Raw genomic sequence first — 25,569 nt, forward strand, 5'->3', positions numbered from 1 at the left:
AATGGCAACGGCATTCAGTCTCGAATTAGATCCAAGTCACATGTCCTTCCACCTGAAGACAACAAGTGACGTGTTCGCTGTGGCACGCCGTGAGTGTCTTGCCACAAGCACAAAGTCATAAAGGGATTCCACGCTGCTTAGAGCAGGGAAAATAATCTAGTACAGGCTTTTGTCGATTCATACATACATATATTGTGTATCATTCTTATCATTTGTTTACAACACTGTGAAGATAACTTATCAATACCACATACATATATATATATATACGATTATATCATACAAATCCCAATAAACAAAATATGTATATAAACAAATTCGATATCAGCCAATAAGATTTATAGGGACAGTATACGAGTTTTTGTAGAGTCAAGCCATGAAACTAACCATGAAAACATGTAACACTTTGGAGTTAAATAAGTACATACTCGTAGATATAATTTTGTGGGAGCTGCAAGCCTGGGAGATTATTCCCATAATCTGCGAAAGCTTTAAGGCTTCGTTTCCCTGTACAGGAATTCTTAACAGCATCATGCTAAAAGATGTTTACAGGCCTCTAGCTTGCAGACACCACCGATAATAGATATCCACTGTTGCAGATCAAAATAAATTACAGAGAAACAAACGTAATTAGGTCTCTCAGTGTCTATGACCCTTGGTTAAACAGAACGTCGTCTAAACAATTAATGTGAAATACCAGCAATAACTTTGAAGTAACGAAGAGTCTCGTAAGAGTATTATGAGCAAGTAATTTCTAGGAAAACCGCTTCTACAATCAAAATGTTCTTACAACAAAGGCGGATTTAACTTTTTCATGGAAATTAATTTCGCTCCTCTCAATATTCATTCACTCATTATTTTTAAGAAATCAATATCAAATGGCTTGACTTACATCATTAAAATATTGCATCGTATGCGAGTATCATTAAAATTACGAGTATGACAGCAGAATTAATTGACATTAATCTGAGATGGGAAAGACATTTAAAGCAGTTGGCATAATTCATATTAAATTTTGCCATAATTAAAGATCTTAGTAATATAAACCAAAATACTTTGAATATTAGTAAATTCGGTTTACATTTTTGGAAATTGTTGGCACATCCACAGACAAACAAACATTAATATCTATTTAGTTGTTAATGGTAAATCGGATAATCATAATTGTTATTTCACTGAATCTATTGGAAGGCTCTTTCAAGTATTCAGTTTCGATATATCTCAATCTCTAGTACAAGCTCTCGGTATTCGAGTTGCGCGGCCTTTTTAGTTTCTCCAAGTTCTTGATGACCAAATCGTGCAGCGAGGAGTAGCGATTGCGTATCTCGGACACCACAAGCCACAGATTGAGGCACTCCTGCTCGTCCAGCTCGTTGACGGCCTGTCGGTAGTCCTCGATGTGCGGATATTTGGCCACACTCGCGACGATCTTGGCACGCGACCGAAAAAACGCCGTGATCTGCACAAAGTAGGTGGCCGCATCCGATTCGACGGCTCGAATTTCGGCGAGCGTTTCCTCCTGCACGGAGACACCAAAGTTATTGCCATCCTCGATTTTCGGTATCATGAACGATATCCACATCTTCAGCAGATTGGCATGCTCCACCAGGGCGCGTATGATGGGCTTGACCACATCGATCATCTGGCAGATTGACTTGTTGCAAGACACGGAGCCGTTTGGCAGCGCCAGTACAGGGCATCCCACAACAACATCCTTTCGAGTGCGCTTCGTTTGCGGTTGATCATCGCCATTGCTATCGTCGGGAGATTGCACAGGTATGTTTATATCCTGATGGATCTTTTCAAAATCGCGCTCCTTGAACATGGGCGTGGTGAGCAGCTCGTTCAGCTGAACAATTATCTCCGGGAAGCGTTTGGTTACCAGCAGCTCCGTTCTCTGGATTAAAGTTTCTTTGTACTCCTGGACTTTGGTAACTGTATCCTTCGGCATGGTGCTGGCTGTATCCTTCGACATGGTGCTGGCTGTATCCTTCGGCATGGTGTTGGCTGTATCCTTCGGCAAGGTGTTGGCTGTATCCTTCGGCATAGTGCTGGCTGGCTCGCTCGACATATTTCTGTTGCTAAATTTCCAAAGGCAGTTGGGGCTTTCTTTCGCCTCAACTTTTGAAATTCGCGTGCTGCAATTTGTGCATTGTCAGTGCTAACTGCAGTTTGGTTTATGTTTTTTTTTTGCCGCAAAACTTACCGAGAATTTCACGGGGGATGGTAGGTAGGTATATAATTTATACGGCAGAGTGCGCAACAACGTTTTAGCTTAATTCGCTAGTGGACTTAAGGCTGATTCCTTAAATTAAAGTCGCACCTATATAGTTATGGGTTGCAATAAGTTACGACTTATCAGTTTATGGGACAGATGAATCAAATAAACGATAAATTAATAATTAATTATTTTCTTAAAATAAAGCACCCAATAATTATGCATCTAATAACATTTTGTAATTTTACCTAACATTGTGTTGCCACTTTCTATAGGCTCTAACTACCCACTAATTGTCCCACCCAGGCACAAACTATTTAATCCCTTGTTTATAACCTAATTGAATATTTAAATTACACGGTTCAGGAACTTTTGTAATCGCGAAACACGCGCCGTTGATTGCTTTCCATTGCCTCTTGCCGAGGACAGAGTCAGAGGAGTCGGCGGCACCTGTTGCCATACATATATACCAAAGGTCAAAACACTTAGCCAGTGAGTGAGCTTCGCTTAATGGGTGTTCTTTTATATACATATGTATGCCATATACACTATATACTATATACTATATACTATGATAGATGTATGCAAATGGCAATAACTTACCTCAGTTTGACATTTATGGCGTGGCTCATGTAGTTGTTTATTTCATTTTCAGCGCAAACGAACGAAGACATGCAAAATTCTTGATGGAATGTTTAAGGGTTTTTGCTCGATTTCCGGTTGCCTGTGCGACTCTCTTCTATAATTTGTCGCTCGTTTTTTTTTTTTGGTTGGTTTTTGGTGGGTTTTATGAATGGAAACGTACTGGAAAGAGTCGCAAGCACAGGACAAAGTTAAATCAAATGTAATAACACAAATTGTATTCGTGAAAGATTCTTCAGTAGTCAGGCCGGAAACTTCTGTTTGACGCACAAATAACGTCAGCGACTGACGACTGACGACAGCAGAAAGCCGAAAGCAAAAGACGTTAAGGAGAAAGAGAGCATTCAAGTAGAGTGTGTGGTGTGTGCTGAAGAGCCGGAGAGAGAGAGAGAGCGAGGGAGAGCCAGCAAAAGAGCTTGCGAGAGCGGCGGTAATATTTGTTTGTGTGGGTGTGCTGCTCGTTCCCTCTGGTCTCTGGTCTCTCTGGGTGTGCGTGTGTGTGTGTGGGCGCTGTACAGTGCAGGTGCTCGCAGGCGCACGGATGACGTGCGATTTGTTGGCGCTGTGTGTTGGCGTCTAATTGCCGCCTCGCTGTTGATACGGCCAGCATGTTTGAATTTTATTTTTTTTATGCTTTACAACAACACAAATTTATCCCCACGCCTACCGTCTGTGCTCTGGGGTCCTGGGCAAAGGGGAGAAGCCAGAGAGCACGGCTAACGACGCAATAAGCCAAGACACACACACACACAGCCACCAAAAGTTGACCGTTTTTGGTTGTAACATGTAAAACAGAAACAGAAATAGAAAGAGAAAGAGAGGGCATGCCAGCGAGGGGAGGGGGGTGTGTGTGGGGACCAGACCACCAGCTGCATGCTGCTGTGCCGTCATATCTTAAAGAAGCGACGCCCACCAACAACGAAAACAACGACCGAGCATCGCACTTGGTGGTGCCAGGCCCCAGCATATGGTGTGTGTGTTTTTCTGTGGCATGCTTCTGGGCTGTCACTTTAAATAGCATCCTGTCTGTGGCACTGCTTTTGTCCTGCTGCCACACACACACACACACATAAACACACATGCCAAGCAACCACATATATATATAGCATATAAATATATATAGAAATGTAAGTATATATGAGCGTATTTAATGAAGTTCAGTGTCAAATTTTCGTTTTTCACCCAATAAAAAAGAAAACACACACACAGCACACAGCACACTTTTGGCCAGGAGGCAATTTGGCCACCGAGTCCAAAAAAAAAGCTTTCAAATGCTTTCAAATGTCGCCATATTTGTTGGTTTTGCTTTGCTCTTCCATTAAATATTATTAAATGTTTTGCCATTGGAGGGAGGGGGCGCTCTTTACATTTTAATATTTTTTTTGATTTTCTTGCACACACTCTTGCTCCGCTCTGCTCTGCTCCACTGCCACTGTTGGTTGCTGTTTCGTTGCTGCTACTGCCTGCTGACTGCTAGTATCTTTGCTGCCAGTGTGTCTTGTCGCTCGCGTTTGACCGTCAGCCGAAGGACTGCCTGTCCTACTGAAAAAGCCGTTCGTTTGGAGGCAGCTTTGGCTGTTTGGGGTCTCGGTCGCCTCTGTGTATGTCTCTTTCTCTTTCTCTGTCGTTGTCGTTGTCGGTGTCTCGCGTCTCGCGGTTCTTCGGAGTTACCAGCACACACACTGGCACACACACACACCCATATGTGAGAGTCAATTCATACAACAAAAAGCATTCAAATTCCTACGCATTTCGCTTACGGCCTCATACATATACATATGTATGCATGTGTGTGTGTGAGTGCGTGCTGTAGGTTAGGGCATTATTAAGGTAAAAGCTTTAGCAGAGCTTTTCCTGTGTGTGCCTGCGTGCGTGCGAAGTTTAAATGTCATTTGTCATACAGTAGTGTCCCGAAAAGTGAGCACACCACTTAAAACTCCGAAAACCCATGAGTAAAATAAAACTTTTCACTCAGAAATATCCCATTAAGCCCTACCCAATCATATATATAATGCCCACCAACTGCTTGTGGCTGCCACAAATAGCCCAAAAATTGTACCGCAACTCGCTCCAAAAGCTTCGCCGGAGCAACAACAATGTCTGGCTGCGCTCCCTTTGACGTAGGTTGACAGCTGTTTGCCTTTTTGGGGGGCCCCAACTTGATTGCTATTGATTTTGCTCCAAATCCCGAGCCTGTCTGCCTGCCTGCCTGGACGACGCAACAGTTTGAAAGTCGCAGCTTTCACTTTCGTGCCCAGAACCGAACGGAAAACAGGCAGAATCCATGCCACCCACCCCCCTCCCGCACCGTATACTCTCAGTGCCACTCACTGCGCCTGTCCCTTGCATTTGTGTTAGTGTGTCAGCGAGGCGCCTGCGCTGGTCTTCCTTTGTGTGTGTGTGTGTGTGTGGGGCTGAGAATTGGGGCCAGAAAAGCTCCTCCAACAGCAGCAGCAGCAGGCAACGGCAGCAACAACAGCCTGTTGCAAACGTAGGCGGCATAACGGAGGCGTATAACCTCTAACCCCACTCTCCATCCCCCCCATAGCCGCCATAACCTCTTTTTGCAGGCGGCGCCAATGCATTGGGAAGCACGTCAGTGTCAGGTCGCCCTATAGCCCGTTGCACAACCCACCCCCAGGCCTAGACAATGACCGTGCCACATCACATGCCGACGCGTAGCAGTTGGCGCTGGCATTGCTCTCGGCTGCTCCACTCCTCATGGCATTTTAATTTGATCACTCGACATTAAAACCTGCGACCTGCATGCTAATGCCGTTTTAATGAGTTCAGTTCCGCTTCTGCCTCTGCCGGAGCGGATAGCAAAGGATTACAGCCCAGACTACGGGTCTAAGCACTTAGTCAACATAAAAGTTGAGCTTTGCACTTTGACTTCTCTGGGGGGGATGGATGGATGGGTGGTACTGCCGGTGCGGTGGATGGGCAAAGGCTTAAGGGTAGCGTTGCAACAGGTTGTCCATTGGCTGTGGCAAAAGGGAGACTGCAGCCAATGTGGAAGCCCTTTGCAAGGAATGTTACCACGGAAAATGTGGTGTAGAAATCAACCGCAATGAAAAGTTTTGCAGCCATAAATCACAAGAATTTATACATATTTATGTGTGTATATTTTGGATTGAATAACTAAGAAATCTCGCGTAAGACTTCAGCAAAGAATAGAACAGGACACGGGGGCGGGGGCGGAACGACAAGCAAGTCCCAAACAGAATCAGTTTCGTAAGTGCAAAAGGTTATGGGAGTGGCCGGGAACTGGGAGCATTTGAACCAAAGACAATAGACTCTGTGCTTCTTCCGCCGGTTTGGAAAGGATGGCAGCGGGCAGTCACCATAAAAGTTGAGCTTTGCACTTTGAATCTTCTATGGGGATGGGTGGTTGAGTAACGCCCATGCATTTCAATTGTTATATGCAGCAAGGTGTTTGGAAGCTCTCACAAATTGGAGAGCGTACAAATCTAAAAATAGAATGCGCTTGCACAAGTGACTACGCACAGAAGCTGCAAGTACGTATGTGCAGTGGGTCGAAAATCGCTGCGATTGACAGGCTGGATAATAAAATATTTATATTTGATTTCGTGGTAACATGAATGCATTTAAATTTAAAACAGCCGCTTAAGACTCAAGCGTTCAATAAAACAGCAGATATATGCTTTTGACAGAATGGAAACCCTTAAAAATGGTTAAATATAAAAACAATGTTTGTTACAAGACCGAAATTCCGAGTGTATTGTTTTTAAGCATCTTCCACTTCAAATTTCATCGTGTGCTAATACTGCCTACTTCCTAGATGCAGGTTTTGCAGCCCTTTTTTTATTTATAACTCTTTTTACTACTACATAAACAATACTGTTTCCAAGTTAAGTTTAGAGAAGATCTTAAAAAATTTGCATGCATATTTCTTTTTGGAGGATGCATCCCAGAATTCTATGACTTTTGAGACTCTTTGGTCCGAAAGATTGTCTCTTGTTGATTTTCAATGAAAAACGTAATTAATTCGACGAGTATAAGCCCCATTTTCCAATCAAATTCCATACACAAAAAAAACATCAAACAATCTGCATTTTTTATTTTTATTTTTACATTTCATGTAAATCTTTATTTCATTCATTGAATTTGTGTAAATTTTGTTTGGTATTCATTAGTTCGATTTACATAGTTTATTCAGTTGCCGCCGTTTTCATTCAATTCGTTAGCAAATATCTAACTATAAATAGTATAAGGTTTTGCTGGCACTCAAAACTGTTCATTAGCATTCAGTTTGTTTTTGATCAGTTTTCGGATTTTCTTTTTCCTTTAGGATAGTAGTTTAGAATATGTACTCGTATCTCTGTGTATTTCAACAGTTTTCAAGTCAATTTCATAAGATAAACAATTGTTTTGGGGCATAGATTCCATAGATATATGTATACTTTGGGATGGATTTAATTGTGAACTGAAAGTGATTGATGGATTGATGGTTCAAAATAAAAAGTCGAATGAATTTTTCATAATTTTTTGTATTCTTTATTTTGTATTTTAACTATAAATTGTTTGTTCTCTTACGTGTTATCGCTCGCTTTAAATACAATTTGTAGATGATATCGCGAGCTTAGCAATGAGTTAGCCTTTTTCTTGTGTAGAGTGTGTGTGTGTGTGTGTGTGTATAGGGAAGGGGGTGATGCAATGTGGTATGGGGGCATGTGCTATGGACAAGGCCAAATCAAAAGGAGTTATAATAATAGCCTACTTAAAATTTGGTTTAAACGCTAATTTACACAAGATACAACTAATTAATTAGAAATAGGCTTAAAAAAAAACAGACATTAGCACTGTACTTAAGATTTAAGGGGTGTGTGTGTGTGTGTGATGTATGTGTGTGTTTGTGTGTGTTCAATGATTCAATTGAGTTTCCTATGGTTTCTTGTGTGTGTATTGTTTTATTCGTATATCTCGCATAGCGATCGATTTGAGACGGATTTGAGTGTTTGGTTTTGGTTGAAGACTTCTCGGGCTCGGGATCATCCCCTCCTCCCATTTGGGTTTAAGGCAAGTTTAACAAGACGGCAACTATAGTTAGCTAGTTAGTGTTTCTGCTGGTTATTGCTGCTGCTGCTGCTGCTCTCTACTATGTGTATGTGTGTGTGTGGTGTGGTGCTCTCCTATATGTACAACAAATTTCAATTGAGTTTCTATGAGTATGCTTAGATTTTGGTTTTTATTTTGTTTTGTTTTTTATTCAAGTCTAAGTCGAAGGCACTGATTCTCTACATCAAATCTATCTGTGTGTGGTGTCTGTGGTTCTCTATGTCTCTGTTTATGGGAGTTTTTTTTTGCTTCTTTCGTTTTTGTTTTTGTTTTGGGTTTGTGGATTAAGGCGAGGTGTAACGAGTTCACACCGTTGCATATTTGACTCTCTCTCGTTCTCTCTGTATATATTTCAGTGTGCATTCATAGTATATATAAAAAATAATAATACATTAGAATTACTAAAATGTAATTGAAATACGAATTGGTTTTTACATTTAATCATTATCGTTGCATCATTGCTACATTTACATTTATTTATTTAGTTATTTATTTATTTTTAGTTATTGATTTATTTTCTAGTACATATAAAATGTGCATGAGTGTATGTCTGTGTGTGTTTAGTGTGAGTGTGTGTGTAAGTATATACTATGTGTATATACTTTCTGAATGCTGCTGCCTATAGTTTGATTCTCGATTTTCTCTTTAATTTAATATTGTATGTGTGGGGTTCTTGTCTTATGTTTTAACTATGAGTATGAGATGAGTTTGAAAGCAGATTTTTGCAAATGAGTTTTGTTTTGTTTTTCTATATATTTATTCGCTTGCGCTTGTATGTGTGTGTGTGTGTTGGGTGTGTTGGTGTGTACAATGTGTATATATGGATGTGCTTTGTTTTGGTTCAATAATTTAATATAATTTAAATGTGTTGTGTAGTCTGCGCTTTTTCTCATTCATCATTTTCGATCATCGATCGTTCGGGCGCTTAGTATTTTATTTCACTTAGGGATTACTAGATAAAGCATTCGATATAACATATAGACTTGCATATAGGATAGATCGATAGGTAGGCATAGATAGATAGATGGATAGTACAGTGTTACAACTAATAGCATAGCAGAGCAGTGCAGTGCAGAGCAGAGCCCCTTGCAATTTTTATAATTTATACATCGAAAGTGGTCTGGGGCTGGGGCTAGGGCTGGGGGCACATGGCTTAGGCCTAACATTCATATAGCATAGCTTATAGCAAAATCATAATACGTTATATGTATATGTATATCATCTATATATATATATATATATATATATATATATATTTATAGTGGTAAACAAATTTCGACAAAATAATAAATGAAATAATAACATAAAGGAAATTGGGGAAAGAATAAAGAGAGAGAGAGATTTGAGTTTTACAAAAACTAAGAATCCTACATATCATAATCGGTATACAGTTTATATATATATATGTTTTTAGCGTGTACATAATCATATTCAACATGTATATATCTGTATATATATATTGTGTAGCGTATGGGGTAATAGTAATAATTATCATTAGAACATAAAGTTTAGCCGAGAGAGACTTCTCTTTTAATCAATCAGTGATTTCTCTAACAATTCAGGCCCCTAAGTCGTTGTTGTTCGTGGGTTGATGTTGATGCTGATCGATCGATCGATCGATCGATGGTTGATCGTTCGATGTGTTCGTTGTTTGGTTGGGCGGGCGGGCGGGCGTCTAGGGCGTCTTCAGCAGCAGGATGTCTTTCTTGCGCGTACGCGTCGCACCGACATTCAGACGCTGATAGAAGTAATTGCGTCCCATTCGGCGCTGCAGCTTGTAGGATTTGCTCGCCAGGAATCTGGTTATGTCCAGCACATAGTCGTGCACATCCTCGTGATCCTCCATCAGGTGTATCGATATCACTTGGATTTTCACCTTGTCAAAGGGCAGCGTCTGCAAGATCTGCACATAAGCGAGGATAAAAAAAATAATAATGTTTAGTGAAAGTGAGACAACAAGTAGTTGGCGTTGAATTTGAGAGTTCACTTACCTCCAGCTCATGCCCCTGCACGCCCAGACTGAGCAAATCGTATTCGGTGCGCTCACATGCCAGCATGATTGTGTAGAGCGGAAAGCATTTGACACGCGAATTGAACCACGAGGTCTCCTCGTCGTGCAGACTATTGATGCGCACATCCTCGTTGTGTATGGTAATCTAAAGCGCGCCCCAACAAACGAAGAGTTTGCTTAATATGATCAAAATCTTTCGAATTTCGTGTGTGAGCTTACCTCTTTGGGATAGGTATTGGGTGAGACGCAGGCCTGCACCACCTGCATGCGCGCCCGTTGCGCATTCTGTTTGCGCAACATGAAATACCAGCGAGGCTCCGGCTCCACCAGCACTCCCATCCAATTGAGATGCTCGCTCAGCCAGGGCGCTGTGATCAGATGGGCCAGCGGACCGCTCAGCGACTGAATCACAGCACCGTCCATCTTGCCGCCCAACAGATCGGCCACATAGTGGGCCAACTGATCGGCTGTGCTGCCGCTGCTGTTGCCAAAGGAACTGAGGGATCCTCCAGCTCCAGCTGCTGCCGATGCTGCTGGTACTCCAACGCCCAGTCCCGCGTTGGGCTGTGAAGCCGCCGCCGCCGTCGCCGCTTTGACCGAGGGCTTGCCCATATATTTGCCCATTTCAAAATGGCGCAGGAATGCAATGAGTTTGGGATCGTCTTGCGCAACGCCATTCAGCTCGTAGTCGCGCGACATGCTCAGGCGGAACTGCTGATGGCGGATCTCTGTGGCGGTGGTGGAGAAAAGATAGAAAGAGATATCGAAAGATTAGTTGTGGTAGTCGGAGGAGCTGATATTGTTTCTTCGTCTGGTTGGTAATTGGATTTAATTAAAACTTGTTGCACCATTGCAGTGGGAGTGGGAGTGGAAGTGGGAGGAGGAGGAGGAGAAGGCATGGCGTGCTATGCACCAACTTGGCCACGCTTCGCTGCCAATTGGAGCGCATTGACCACCACATTTGCATTCGGTAAATTGAGGGCACTTCAATTGGAGGAACATGCCGTTGGCACTACTACGGGGGAGATATAAAGCCAAGGGCTCGGGCAAATATTTAGCACAAATATTGCCAAGTGTCATGACATTTTGAGGAAGGAGAAAGTGAACTAGAGGAGCGGCAAAGAGGATTCTAAAAGAAGGAATAGTGTGACTCTAGGAACAACATGGAATTGAACAATTAAGATTCGACTGTTTATGAACACAGGGGAATTAAGACGAACGATCAACGCTTCTATCAATTAAAAGTTAGGTTAGGAATAGAGTAGAATGGAACGAAGAAGTAGAAGTGTGTGCCGTCTGGAACAGCTGAGAATGTAACGGGAAATAATACAAGGTGGAACATAACGAGAAAACAACTGTTGATGAGGATAAATGAGTGCAAATCGATTGCACTATTGACGCGTTCATCGTGTGAAGCTCGATAAATGTGAGGTTAGGAACAAAGTGTATTTAAATAGTTTAAAATTCAAAGTTAGACACGAATTAAAATGGAGTTCAAGTGAAAGCTAATAGGAAGTGAAATATAAATATATATTAGAATATAAATATATAATAGAATATAAATATACCAAGAACACGTCAATAGGAGAACATTTGAAATTTGAAAAAATCAGATTTAAAGCTCAGCGCTTTGGCGAAGAATTAGCTTAAATGCCATGACATGTTAAAAGGTGAAAGTGTAAAACGAGGGGCGTGACAGCGACGGAGCCCCCATCGAAGGTCGAGAGGAAACATCCGACTTGGCAGCCACGACCTCACCTTGAAACGAAGCCAGCCTACCCACCGGACTGGGAGCCGCTCTGCCGCCCCATAAAATATAATAGGCGCACGGCCTTTGATATTTAGCACATGACCAGGCAGACCCCCTCGTTTCTATCCTACCACTGGACGGACTCTTGACAGGGCCTCGGGGACTGGGAGGGCTGTGGCCCAACCTGTCCGTCCATAAGCAACAAAAAGTCAACGATTTGCTGTAGTTTTGTTTCAGTTGCCACACACTCCACACACACACACACACACACACATTCTGGTAGAGGTAGAGGAAAAAAAACTTAGTTTTATTTGCTTTTCACACTTTCCTTGTGCCAATTTCCACTTTTTGTTTCGTTTTGCCTTCCCTCCGGCTGACGAAACAACAATCCGTTGTAAAAGCCGGCCAAAAGAAATTAAAATATATATCAAATGTACTGGCAGCAATTTGTGGCACTGCATGGGTGTGGTTTGGTTAGCCAAGGCGGCCAAAAAAGAAGGGGAGGACTTAAGCGGGCACGATGTGTCCGAATTGAGATAAGGTATAAAGGGGAATGGGAAGAAAACAAATGAGGAATGTTAGGAATGAGGTGGGTAATTATGGCAAAGGTTAGAAATGTATTCTTTAGGAATAATTCGTTTTAGTAAACTGATTCAGGGGAGAACTGGGAAAAACTTATTTCAGCTACAGTTAAAAATCAAAACTGTCCATATGTAAATTTTGGGAACGTGTGGAAACGAAACATGCAACTTTTAAAAGGATTTCTCGACTTGGATATACTTATTTAAATGTTAAATGTACATATAGGGAAACACACCATTTTCACATAAAATACTTAAAGAGAAAGATTTTAAAATATGACAAGAATCTGTGTGTGTGTGTGTGTGTGTGGGCTATAAGCGTGTCGCATCCATCCACTCAAATCGATTTGCCATTTCTGCTACTGATACACCCCATAATACTCATATATTTTCCCTTAGTCTTGGCGTCTCGTCAAAAGCGAATTCACATCGTTAGCAGCGGCCTCACCCAAAAACCGTAGCCGTTTTACATATATTTTTTTTATATTTTATTTTTCGCCATCGCCATTCAACGTCCAAATGTGCCCCATGCAAATTTTTGCGACTCGAAACTTTTTTAATGTTTCGGTCACAAAATGGCCATAAAGTTTATTATAATACAGATGGGATATACATACATACAACGAACAGGCCATGCTAGGCCGGGACGACAGCAAACCATAATTTAGCTAGCTGAACGGCATAGACATTTCAGTAATTTCCAAGTGAAAACTTTGACTAATTAACGCCCAGCCCCTGACCCCGACCCGACCCCTCCTCGACTTCGTTATGGACTAGCAGGGAAAGTGTGCCCAAAACTGAAAGAAAACGATGAAAATTTATACCACTATTCCAGTCGGAGTTGTGAGGAAATCTGATAGCGGCTTGGGTCTGTCTGCGTCTCAGTTTCCACCGTATTATGGTGCCATTAGAAGTCAAGAGAATTATTGAATCATTTGTCTACCACTACCACACCACCTACCCACCAACCAGCATGGAATTCGAGAGCGTGCCCCGAAAATGGTATGCAATGAAAAACGGTAATGGCAATGGAACAAAGCATTATATAATGATCGCTCGAGCCGAGTCGAGTCGTCGTCCCCCCGACAGCAGCTGTGCAATAAAAGCCGCTTAAAACGGTTAAATGCGAGCGCATGTAAATCCGATAAAGGGAATTGAAGAAATTGGGGTACCAAAAATCTGCCCTCGGGGCGGCAGCGCAATTTCGGTGTCAAAAGCTGACATTTCTAATTTGCACAAGGGGTCACCGGTACCCCGAACCTCGGCGGTTGGTCGGTCGGTCGGTCGTCAGGGCCAGGCCATCAGGGTGGCAGGCAAGACAAATGACAGGGCCCCGAAAATTATATTCAATGGCGGGCAGACTCGACAAACGAGAGAGGCACATACACACACACACACACACACACAACCAACGTTTAATTGCGGTTAAGCGGCGGCAGTGGCAGCGGCATAAAAACTTTAAGTTGAACGGAGACCTCGCCTCGTCGTCCTGAGGCGCTGACTTATTCAGATTATTCAGGGGGTAGCAGTCGTTCGTCGTCGTAGTCAGAGTTCGGGGGGGGAAGCCTTGCCTTCCCTGCCGCCGGTGCATGCACGCCCTATTCAATAATTCAACAAAAGGAAAGGCAAATAAAGAAACAGGAACCCAGAACTCTGGCAAAAGCAAAAGCCCACACAACTTTTATACATTTTCAATTACGAATAAAAGTTGTTAAACAAAATAAAATACACTCGCAGACAAAATGAAAGTACGCTTGGCAATGAGTAGTTTGAAAGGTAGTTCGGTTTTTACTACTGTACTTACTACCTGTACATATGGAGAAAAATGTTTCAATGCCACAATTCGAAACGAATGTGTCTGTTCGATTTTGGGAAATTTATTTGTACAGCAAAACATTTGTGGAACATGGACGCTTTTCCCAAAGAAATATTGTTAAAATTTGTATATTCTTATTGGAGTTCAGTTGATTAAGACTATATAATTTTTTGTATTAAATTTACGACTTTTAGTTTTTATTAACTTAATTTCATAGCTTCGTTTTTTTTTTAAATTAATTTTTATTTAAATTTGGTATTGTTGTTTATTTCTTATTTATAATTTTGTGTGTTTATTTTTGTATTATTATTTTTTTTTTCTCTAACATATTTTTTCCTAATTTTCGTATTTTATTTGTTTTTTATTTATTTACTATTATTCTATTTGGTCCCTACATTTTTCGAGTGTAAATATTTGTATGAAAGTACACAAAAACTTTGTTAAATGTTCTGCCAGTTTGTTTGTTTTTTGAGGGCACTACACAACAACGACATCGTATGAGAATATTAACCCTTGTTATGTAATATCTCATCCCATAACCCCAGCCCAAAAACGTACTAGAAATGAGAATTAAAATGGTTACGCGAGGGGTCCTGGAGTTGCGTGTCCGCTTTGAAGGTTTCCTCCGGCTATAGTACAGCAGACTAAATTTATTATATACAAATATTCTTATTGCCTATTGCCTAGTTGTGTTATTGATTTGTGCAACGCTTTAGTTTGCTTCTGGGTCTGTATATCTGGTAATTGCCTGTTTGGCGCTATTCGAAATGGGCCATTTCCATTTCTGTGCCGTTTCTAGATGTACGAATGTATATTGGTAAATAGTGATGTGTTCTTCCAACAGAACAGAACAGAACCAGCGACAACGCTGATTTATTAGCACAATTGTGTTCCCCCCACTCTCTCTATCTCTCTCTGTGTGTGCGAGTGTGGGCCTAATCTAAGTGGGTCGGATCTTAATCACCGCTTGGCACAAGCATGGCCTGGCCATTAAAGAGTGGCGAAATACAAAAGGGCAATGCAGGGCAAACTTTTGCATCACGTGATCAAGTGTGAAACTGCACTTTTGAATGCAAGAAAGGGGAACAACTTTATCAAGACCCATAGGAAAAAAAGGCACTTCCTGTTGTTGGAAAAACAGATTAAAGGAGTGACGTGTTCTATCTGCTGTTAAAAGTCTGAGAGAATGAAACGTTTTGAAACACTGAAACAACAATTGGAACTCTCTGCAAGACTGTACTTAAACGAACCTGTGGAAAACGTATGCCAACAGAATGAAATATATTATAGCTAAAATTGGAAACGTTAATTTTCTTGGGAAATGTTTTGCTAAAAATATTCTTGATAAAACAAATCAAAAGAAAACAATGGCCAAATAACCAACAAGACGTTTCATGCCACAATTCCATTGGAAACATACGAAACAAACGTGTGCAGCGAATCAACGTGGAACAGTGGAACAGCGGTACAAGTTCCATCCCACAAACAGTGTTGACTAACCAGCAAAGCTTCGATTGAGCCTCTTTGAATGCGTTACACGTTTCTTTGCCATTTATCAGGGCCGCTGATTGAAATATCTCTGAACAACATCGCCCTCGCGGGCAGTTTTTCATCAGTTTTCCTTATCGTTGGGGGGAAGAACCGAAGAACCACACACGACGACGCAGTATAAATTGCGCAATTGCAAGGGAGGGTTGCAAAACCTGAGACCCAAATGCGGGTGGCACAGGCCCACAGACTCGTAAGAAGGCCACAAGAAGAGTAGTGTGGTGGTTGGCGGCATGGTCTGGTGGCTCTGATGGCTCTGGTGACTCTGGTACCACGCTCTTATACTTTATCGTGTTTGCCATTCTTGGCGCATGCTGTGATAATGCCATTTGAGCTTTGCTTTTCAAATTGAGCACTCGCTGCGCTTTGGCGGGGGCCCTCCTCTGCGATCTCCGCTACACAGAGAGAGAGAGAGAGGGAGAGAGAGTCGCCAGCAGGGAGCTACTGCCATGTGGAAACCATGACACAGCAGACGACACGATGACGCTGCGGGGGTGGATTTTCTTATGTTCAGAGCGAGTGCGAAGGGGGGCGGCCATGCAACACAATGTTGCACACGAAATTATGAATCACATGGCAGACGAAGAGTCGGAGTAAGGCGGGCGGGAATGACATCCGGTGGATGGGTCTCTAACAGGGAGGGTAGTGTAGTTTACATAGTAGTAAAAACTGCTTAGAAGCAGTCCCAAAGAGGGGGCTTGTCGCTGTAGCTGCGTGCTTAACGGGAATTAAGTCATTAGTATTAGTAGTGGTAGCAGTAGATGTATTAGTATGTGTGTGTGTGCTTTGTATTTGTGTGTTTGGGTGAGTGTGTTTCAATTAAAGTTGCAATTTGCAAATTGTCACCAACAGAAGGAACCCCCAACAGACAGATAGACAGACAATGTGACATCCATGTAATCGCCGCCAAGTGTAAAGATAATGCCTTCTTAACATGATTAATGCCCCTTGACAGCAAGCCACGACCGCCCCGCCCACACTCCCCACCCACATTTTCAAGCGGGCGTAGCCCAGAGCATTCTGTAGTCAACGTTGTTTTCCATTGAAAATTGCACTAGCAATTTACATGTACAGTTAAAGGCCAGTTCCACTTGGGAAAATCTTGGGAAATCTTACTCTTACGAGTAAAAAATTTTAATTAAACGAATATGTACACAGATTCCTTCCGAGTCTTTCGACTATAATCCTTTCACCATTTAGATGGAATACGAGAGATTGTGATCCCAATTAGTTTTATATTCATTTCTCTTTTTTAATTTATATTCACTCGTTTCCTCTTTTTCCTGATTTTTCTATATCCTTCCACAGTTCCATATACATGCATACATATCTATGCACATAGTGTACTTCTTTTACCCACTGTATCCTTTCAAACATAAAATAAAAATAAAATATGCAACCAATTCCATCAATTCTATTTCCATTTATCTTAACTGTCAAATACACATGTTCCTGTCCTACCATAAAGCATAACCCCAATACCTTTTTTCCTACCCCCAAATACGTGTACCCCCACACATAATTCAGATTGTGGCACGCTTCGCCTTCACTCTACTTGCACCATTTCGTGTCATAATCCAAACATAGCCTACTTATCGACGCCATGCGATTACTTAGTCATCGATTAGCTGACGGCTGGCGGCAGGCAGCTTTCACCGATGGCTGTTGCCACTGCCATCATTCATGCCACGCAACGTTGCCGCATTTCACTTGTTGTTGCTACTGACACATGGCTCGTGCTTTTCTTTTGGATGGTTGTCCAGAGGGTGGTTGGGTTTGCACGTGGAGCAGCAGGTGCTGCAGTGTCATTAGCCTCCACTTTTGACACTGGATGTAATCGACAAAAAAGAAAAACAAAAGTGAAACGTAAACAACAACAAATACCGAGTAAATACAGTGAAAGCTGCCATGAGTGCACAATGCTTTTGTCTAAGGTAGTTTTCAGTTACTGCTGGAGCAGGCGTACAACTAGGGATTTCGACATTCATTACCTCCTGGAGAATCGGTTAATGTTTGCCTTGTTCCGAATATGTTCAGATATCGATTTCTGTATTGAGGGTACCAGCGTTTTATTCCCGCACGTCATGCAGCAGCGGCCCTCGGCCAGCTGGTTTCATGTGTTTCTTTTCTGCAGTTCCATTTTTCCTTATTAATTCCACTGTATTCCTGCGATCGCTTTTATTACACATGTCACGCGTCATCCAGCATCGCCTCTCGGTCGGTTCGACTGCGTTACTGCCTGCGTTACAAGCTTCGTCTTGATGACTGATGTTAATAAATACGATGGCATTTATTTCCTTTCTTTACATTCTAAGTATCAATTGTACGAGTTTTGAAATTAAATTGAAAAAATTATTTTCTTAATTGCTAAGCCACATCCGGTTGCAATTATTTACATTCTCCTAATTTCTATGTCAATTAGTCTCGTAGTTAGTTTTAATTATATATTGTACATATAATCAAGGAGAATATTCCTCAGCCTAATTTTTTTTACAAGACTATCCCTCATGGATAAATTCTCTTCCTATCCTATATCCCACATCAGACACATGCATAATGTTGCCGCCAAACATCAAATGCAATTTCCGATTCCGAATCTTTCCCCAGAGAGACCCTCAAAAGTGCTTGAGTCATTGCAACAATCAAGTCCACAAAACGTGACGCTTACAACAAATCTAGGGATTGTATTTTTTTTTTGGGGGCTCTTCTAACCATCGTCATCATCATCAGTTTCTGAAGAAGTCAAAATGTAAAAAACTGAAAGAATGGTAGCAGAAAAATAAATAAGTAGAAAAGCGGCCGAGGGCATGTGTAACAAAACAGCAGAGAAGACAGACACAGACACAGACCGCATAGGCCAGCACAAAAAATTATAAAAAATACAGAAGAAAAACCAATTGTCAGAGATGGAATTTTTTGGATTCTTGAGAGTCATCATGGGGCCCAAAAGCAGCTTGGGAAATGAAAATGGAGATAGGGAATACTTATGGTCAGGTCGGAAGCCGACACACATTCCACAGAGCCACCAAAACCAACAACAACAAAATTTGTCACTTTAATAAGCGCATTTTGTTTCGGGGGTTTTTTTTTCGTTTCATTTTGCTACGGATTTTCGTTTTACTTTTGGTTTGGGTTTTTCGGATCACTTTTCTTGAGTTTTTCGGATCATTTTTCTTCGGTTTTCGTTTCACTTTTGGGGGGGAGGGACTTCGTTTCGCTTTGGTGTTTCTGTGTCTGTCAAGTGCATGATTTGAGGAAATTTTTGAGTCTGGCCACAAAGCTTCAGTCCGCTGCCCCTCTCAACCTTTGTCCCCTCGAATGTTGGAACGTGTTAAATTTATATGCAGTCGCTGATGCTGCTGCTTAAACGCTTTTGTTCAGCAGCAGAAGCAGCAGCAGGAGGTGGAATGCCTGCCTAATTTATGATTATTATTGTTTATGAATCCGTTCGCTCGTATAAACCTAATAGAGCCATCAATGAGCCATAAAAATGAGTCTGGCTTTGGGTCTGAAATGTCTGGTTCTGGTACATGTGACACGCCCAACTTTATAACTTTAACTTCAACTCCAAGTCCAAGTCCAGTGGCAGTGGCAGCCCCAGTCGTCTGTCTAGTCGATGTGGCGACGATGTCGACCGCGCGCGTTGATGAGAAAACAAAAGAGTAGTACGAATAGTAGTTTATTATCGACCATTAAGAGAGGATGATATATAACCCCTTCGTGCACTTAACTGAGCAAATGAAATGACAAATTTATAGCACAGAAATCATCATCACGGGGTAGCCAGCGTTTTTATATCAATTTGATGATAACTTAAAAAAATAGATGCATATATGTATATGCAGCCATCTTTTTGCATTTCTGTCTACATTTATGACCAGAAATCATTGGGAATAATCATTTTGATATCCAATTTCATGGGCAAATGAATGAAAAATACATAAAGAAATATATGTATATGTAGGTATATTTATGAAGAAATCATCAACCGATTTGCATACGCAATCTCTCTTAATGTTTCTACTTTTAATCTATAAATTTATTTTCTGGAAAGAAAAAGACCAATCGGTTGTAACGCATACGAATATTTATCGAATGAGTAAGAAATGAATGTGGGGGAATGAATGTGGGGAGTGTTTCATTTGTTAACATTGTTAATCATCACACACCTGATTAAGTAAGTGCCGATGACAAAGACTTAAGATTTCACCACTCCAAGGGCCTATGAATGGCATGTAAACTCATGTAATAATAACTGATAAGGAAGTGTGTCCCAGAGATAACCATTACAAGGGAAATTTTAGCTCCAAAGTGTTAAGGTTTAACCCTCTGATTCGATTTACAGAATACCAAGTATTTTCTTGCATTTAAATTATTAAATTATAGAAATTCTTCTATGAATTTTATCCCAAAAAATTCCATGACCATTATTCCTACAAATGAAAATGGAACGATAGAAATGAACAAAAGAGTTATCGACGCTTTAACTGGAACCCGTTGAACTGGGGAATACTTGGCAATGGTAGGCTGGTCCAAGCCGACTTGGAAATAGAACACTTTAGGCAAATCACCTGCCCTCCCCATTACAGTCCCCCCCCATCCATTTCCACCCGCTGAGCGCAGCTGACAAATGACAGTGTAAAATTCTCATTCTTTGAATGGAATTTGCATATTCTGCAGCTCTGCAGACAATGCCGGACAAATATTCCACACAAAACAAAAGCAAAACGAGGAAATGTTGGCGCTACGGAAGAAACCGAAGGCGAAGGCAGGCAGGCAGCAGCTCCAAAGGAAGTGCAGAGAAAATTGCCAACACTTGAGTGGAATTTTTAAAATGTCTCTAGTCCGGACAGGAGTCGAAGTCGAAGACGAAGAACTTTGAACAGCTGCAACAACAATCAATGGATGGGGTCTGACATTGATTTTTTGTGTGTGTTTTTGTGGGTCTCTTAGTCGTACTTCTCTCTCTGTGTGTGTCTCTGTGGGCCCCCTTAGTCACTCTTTTTGGCTCTTTTTTTGGCTGCATGAGTGAGTCATGACGATCCATTGAGAGAGGAGCCACATTTCATATGCAAAACCAACTAATTTTCGCTTGTAAAAATGCTTTCCGCTTTCATTAAGTAAATTTTGTTTTGTACTTTTCTGTCGACTCTGGATCCACTTGGGATCGTCTGTCTGTCTGTCGTACGGCATTGGCACCGGGGTCTGTCGTTTTATATTTTAGCGAATTAAAAGAAATTGCCTCATCCGACAGATTGTGTGGTGTTGTCTGTGGATCTGGAAATACTCGTAATGTGGATAGATGGCCTAGCTAACTAAAAAGATACTCGCGTACAGCGACAGATACAGATACATTTACAGAGTGTCTCTGGGATGAGTCATCTCATTTACTTACACAGATCTGTACAGATCTATAAGTGACAAGGTTGCCTGCTCTCTGTCGCTATCATTCGCTTCGCTATATTCAAGGGAAGGCTTTTGTTGGACAAAACTAGACAAATATTTACAAGCTCCCCGCCCCGCCACCATAAACCTACAATCTTTTGCCATGTCTTATCGAAGCTTTATCTGCTTCAAAATATTTGTGGAATTCTTTTTTCGCTATCTTTATGCTAATATTGTGAAAAGATTATTGGATTTCTGGTGCTGGAATCATGTACTTTAAGCTATTATTTTTCGCCTTTTTCTCAGTCTTACCCACGGTTTGTGGCTAGTCACACTCTTCCCCTCAACTCCACTCTAGACTTCAGACTTTTCATACTTTTTCGAATGGCAATTAGATATTCCTTTGACGTGGAGGCGGCTGTCTTTGTGGCAGGCAGCACGTGTCTCTGGGGCTGCACATCGGAAGGGCAGGGGCAGTGGCAACGTTTTGGGGACAGCGACAGCTGCGCCTGTTGCCAAGCGATGTTGCAGACAGGAAGCGCCACTAAACACACGCCCACGCCAAAAAAAAAAAGAGAGAGAGAGAAAGAGGAGATTGGCATACAAAAAAAAAAAAAAAAAAAAAAAATAAAAAGAAAAAGCGATCTATGACAAAAGATGGCATCATCCGTAGAGCAGAGGGACAGACAGTGGACAGTGGAGATGATGCGTAAACTAATCTCAAAAGTGTGCCCATTACCGGGAAAGGATCCCCACAGGATCGACAGAACAAACACAGCCTACATCCGGTATAGAAAAAAAAAAAAAAAAAACACAAGACAGGCATATGCCAAAAGATATCAAATTTAAATATAAACACAGTTAGGTAGAAGGTCTCTTAGAGAAGAAGGTAGCTGGGGCAGGGGTAGAGGGTAAAGAGCAGGAGATGGGAGGGTATGGGATGGGTAGACCACTCACCTGTCGTGTCCATATAAACAATCAATGTGGCAAAGACTGTCGCAAACGAGAGCAGGCACAGTGCAATGGGCAATAGCTGGCGATAGGGCGATGGACTCAGCCGTGGATCGAGCTTTTTGTTCTTGTTGCAGGATCCACCACTAGCTGCACCACTGGCCGCAGCTGCAGCACCACCTCCTCCTGCTCCTGCTGCTGCTGGACAACCCGCTGCGTTGGCATGATGATGATGGTGGTGATGGTGATGCTGACTGTGCTGGTGACGGTGTGAGTGCTGTCCCTGTTGTTGCGTTCGCGCTCGATACTCCCCAGCAGCCGTGGCTCCTCCCGCGGCTATGCATGCCCCCGAGCCTGCCACCTTTTGACAGCAATGGAGCTGCTGCAGTGGCTGTGGCAGCCGTGTGGGCGTCGACAGGGGCGAGGATACCGTACTGACCGACGGTGAGCTAATGACGCTACTCAAATCGCTCTCATCCGCTGCCGCTGCTGCTGCTCTACCTCCAACGTCATCTTCCAGCTGTGGATGGTGCTTGCTGCTGCTGGTGGTGCTGCTGTGTGGATGCCGCTTGTGCCGCTGCTGGACATGATCCGTCTCATCCGTGCCACAGTCTTTGGTGTTGTGTTGTCTAGTCTCCGTCTCCGTCTCATCGCGCTTCTGCCCAAAGTTCACCTCATCCACGTCCTCGCACTCGATGTCATCGTCATCATCGACGGCCGCATAATTTGTTCGCACGGGCAGCGTCTTCCTGCTGATCGCTTCCGGCGGACTACTGATGGCGGGTATCGTTGTTGTTGTTGCTGCTGTGGGCTGATGGACAGTGGTGCTTGGGGCACTGCCGCCTGCTGCACAGCTTCTGCTTATGGTGTACTTTTTGGGTGTGGCCTTGCCATGCCGCCTGCTCTGCGGCGCTGTGGATGATGATCGCTGCTGCTGCTGTTGCTGCTGGTGAGGATTACAGCTGCTGATCTCCTCCTGCTCGGCCTGCTGCAGCTGCTCCACGGCCAGCGCTGGATGTGCCGAGAACACTTGCTTGGACATCGTTTTGGTTTCTACTTTTTGTATGGGGGGGAGGGAATTGTCTCCTTCTTCTTCTTCTTTGTCTTCTCCTTTAGAGCCGCATCCTGGCCAGGCAGCGTTTCAACTGAAAGAGAGACAGAAAAGAGAATCCAATTAGTCTCGAAAAAAAACTAATTTCAAAGAGTGCATTGAACCAAGGAATGAGAATGAGAACGAGGAGCATGGAAGAAGACCCACACAGCATCCTTCATCTGGGGGGATATGTGTGATGCTTCTGTGGTGCTCTGCTCTCCTCCATATGTCTGTCTGGGGCAATCTTTTGTCTGCGTTTTAGTCCCTTCGTACCCACGCTTGACGCTGCTCCTTCTCCACCTTCTGCTCCTGCTGCTCCTGCTGCTGCTGTCTGCCTGCACACATTTTCATTTTTATGAATAGGCAAACACAACACACAACAACAAAAAACCATGAAGAGCCGAAGAACAGAACCCAAAAACGAACCCAAGAGCAAAAGTCGCTCCAAAAAGAAATTGAATACAAAACTCCACCACCTGTCAAAAATCGAGAGACTGCTGCCAGACAAAAGACACAGAGAGACAGAGAGACAGAGAGAGAGAGACACACACATATAGAGTGAGAGAGAGGGCGAGAACAGACTCTACCAGAGACAGCAGGGCAGGAGAGACAGAGTGCCAGAGAGAAGGCCAGAATGATTGCTAAAGAATTTCAACAACAACGCGAGGTATTTTGTGAACCAAATTAAAAAAGACACAACCAGAGCGAAAGAGAAGGAGTGTGTAACGATCAAGTGGTGTGAGTGAGAGAGAGCAGAGGCTGAACCTGAGAGAAGAGAGGGCGAGGAAGAGCAGAGCAGAGCCAGGCCCAAAGCGGGGGGGGTGAAAACTGCATTGCAGCAAGCCATGAGAATTATAAATGGAATACAAGAAACGTATAGCGGACTACCGCACCATTTAATACCCTAGCAGAGCGAATTGTTTACAAAATTTTGATTCAATTTAATGATTATTTGGTTATTGGATTGATTTTATTATAACTATATTATTCTGATCTTGGTTTCTTCCATATTCTTCCATTCCATATGGAGAGGACTTACACTGTCTTTATAAGCATTGACAAAAACCTGATCAAAATATTATTACTCTCCCTTTGCAAGGGTATCAAAAACGATTGAAGACGCTGCACAAAGAATTAAACAGAGAGCGACTGAGTGAGAGAGAGGGAGAGAAGATCGCAGAGAGGAAAGAGGCCGATCGTTGAATAGCAGAAGAGGAGAGCATTGCAGAGGGGGAGTGAGTGAGTGCCAGCCGTTTCATGTGCATGTGCATGTTCGTGTGTGAGTATTTGTGAGTGTACTCCACTGTAGTACTTGTGCGCCTGCGCAACAGACGAACGAAGCAGCAAAATAAGTAGAAGAGGAGGAGATGGAGAAGAAGAAGCCATGCTTTGTGCGGTGCAAGCGAGATGGCAAGCAAGTGGAATCGAGTTCATCAACTGGCAGGCAGCACAGGCAGCGGGCAGCAGATGTTTTTCCCAATGTTTGGCGGCTGTTGCCGCCTGTCTCTCCTGTCTCTCACTCTCAATGCATGCCCTTACCCTGCCTAAAGAGAATTGACAAATTAACAAGAGATTTGTGGTGTGGTGTGGTGTGGTGGAAAAAGGAGATCACAAGACGGCACTCGACAAGTATGCATGATCAGCAGACTATAATCTCTACCACAGAGAATCGGAAGAAAGAATAAATCTAGAGAATATATCAGGAATAAGTTTAGAAAATGATGCAAACTCAGAAGTTCAAACACATTTAACGTAACTTTTAGCCGTAAAACGTGAAACTTCATTGTTCAAAAAATAAAAAATCCCCACCCAAAATGTGGCTTGAGGATTCGGATTCGATTCATGGAAGAAAAAGCGTCCCTGGGCTAAGAATTTAATAAGATATCATTTAAATGCTAATGTTACATTTCTGCCTAGAAATAATCTTGAACAACAAACCTAAGAATTCTTTTAAATTATGAAACTATTAACCCTAGAATGGCATTGTTTTTCATTATTTTAATTTAATTAATTATATTCTCTTCCAGCATTATTTTTCAAATCAATATGTCGAAAGAGTATTCCAACTTTCAGTTACGCCTAAGTTCGATATCGCTTGTAATTTTTTTTCCCTTTGTGTAGTTTTTGCTTTATGAACCATAACGTCTTCTGGTTTACCCTCCTCCACCATATCATATCCATATCTATCCATATCGCTGCTGCTGCCTGCCTGCCTCTTGGGCTCCTTTTGCGCTAAGGGCAAGGCTGCTGCTGCTGCTGTTGCAGCAACAGATCGCTGACCATTCTACGTGTCCGTCTCCGTCTCTGGGTTGCACATTGTGGGGAGATGCCGCAGGGCATTCGCGCATTCATTAGCCATTACGCGTGCTCCCAGTTCTCAGATTCTCAGATTCCCTCCACCGCAACCCCTCTCTCTCTCTCTCTCTCACTCTTCTCAGGAGTTGGGATATGTTTTGTATGTTTTGATTTGCTTGGAATTTATTGAAACATATCCC

General features: G+C 42.5%; 3 protein-coding genes across 3 annotated transcripts in view; all 3 read right to left on the reverse strand.

Moving 5' to 3' along the window:
- Nucleotides 1-3,000, reverse strand: part of LOC111078169 — a 42,792-nt gene extending 39,792 nt beyond the window's left edge. The window contains exon 1 of the mRNA XM_022372731.2: nt 2,822-3,000. The gene's annotated coding sequence lies outside the window, so the exon portion shown is untranslated. The remainder of the gene's footprint in view (nt 1-2,821) is intronic.
- Nucleotides 1,156-2,344, reverse strand: LOC111078183 (proteasome activator complex subunit 3-like). Its single transcript, XM_041593929.1, has 2 exons — nt 2,207-2,344; nt 1,156-2,138 (listed from the first exon to the last, which is right to left on the reverse strand). The coding sequence occupies exon 2, from the start codon at nt 2,069-2,071 to the stop codon at nt 1,229-1,231; it is 843 nt and encodes a 280-aa protein (XP_041449863.1). The 5' UTR covers nt 2,072-2,138; nt 2,207-2,344; the 3' UTR covers nt 1,156-1,228.
- Nucleotides 3,001-9,220: 6,220 nt separating the features above from the next.
- The window catches only part of LOC111075962 (protein Star), a 34,799-nt gene continuing 18,450 nt past the window's right edge, over nt 9,221-25,569 (reverse strand). The window contains exons 2-5 of the mRNA XM_022369510.2: nt 21,988-23,126; nt 10,170-10,678; nt 9,931-10,095; nt 9,221-9,842 (exon numbers count right to left, since the gene is read on the reverse strand). Coding sequence (XP_022225202.2) covers nt 9,615-9,842; nt 9,931-10,095; nt 10,170-10,678; nt 21,988-23,023 — 1,938 coding nt within the window. The 5' untranslated portion in view covers nt 23,024-23,126 and the 3' untranslated portion in view covers nt 9,221-9,614. The remainder of the gene's footprint in view (nt 9,843-9,930; nt 10,096-10,169; nt 10,679-21,987; nt 23,127-25,569) is intronic.

This window comes from Drosophila obscura, unplaced genomic scaffold (genome assembly GCF_018151105.1).
Source record: "Drosophila obscura isolate BZ-5 IFL unplaced genomic scaffold, ASM1815110v1 contig_200, whole genome shotgun sequence".
NCBI lineage: Eukaryota > Metazoa > Arthropoda > Insecta > Diptera > Drosophilidae > Drosophila > Drosophila obscura.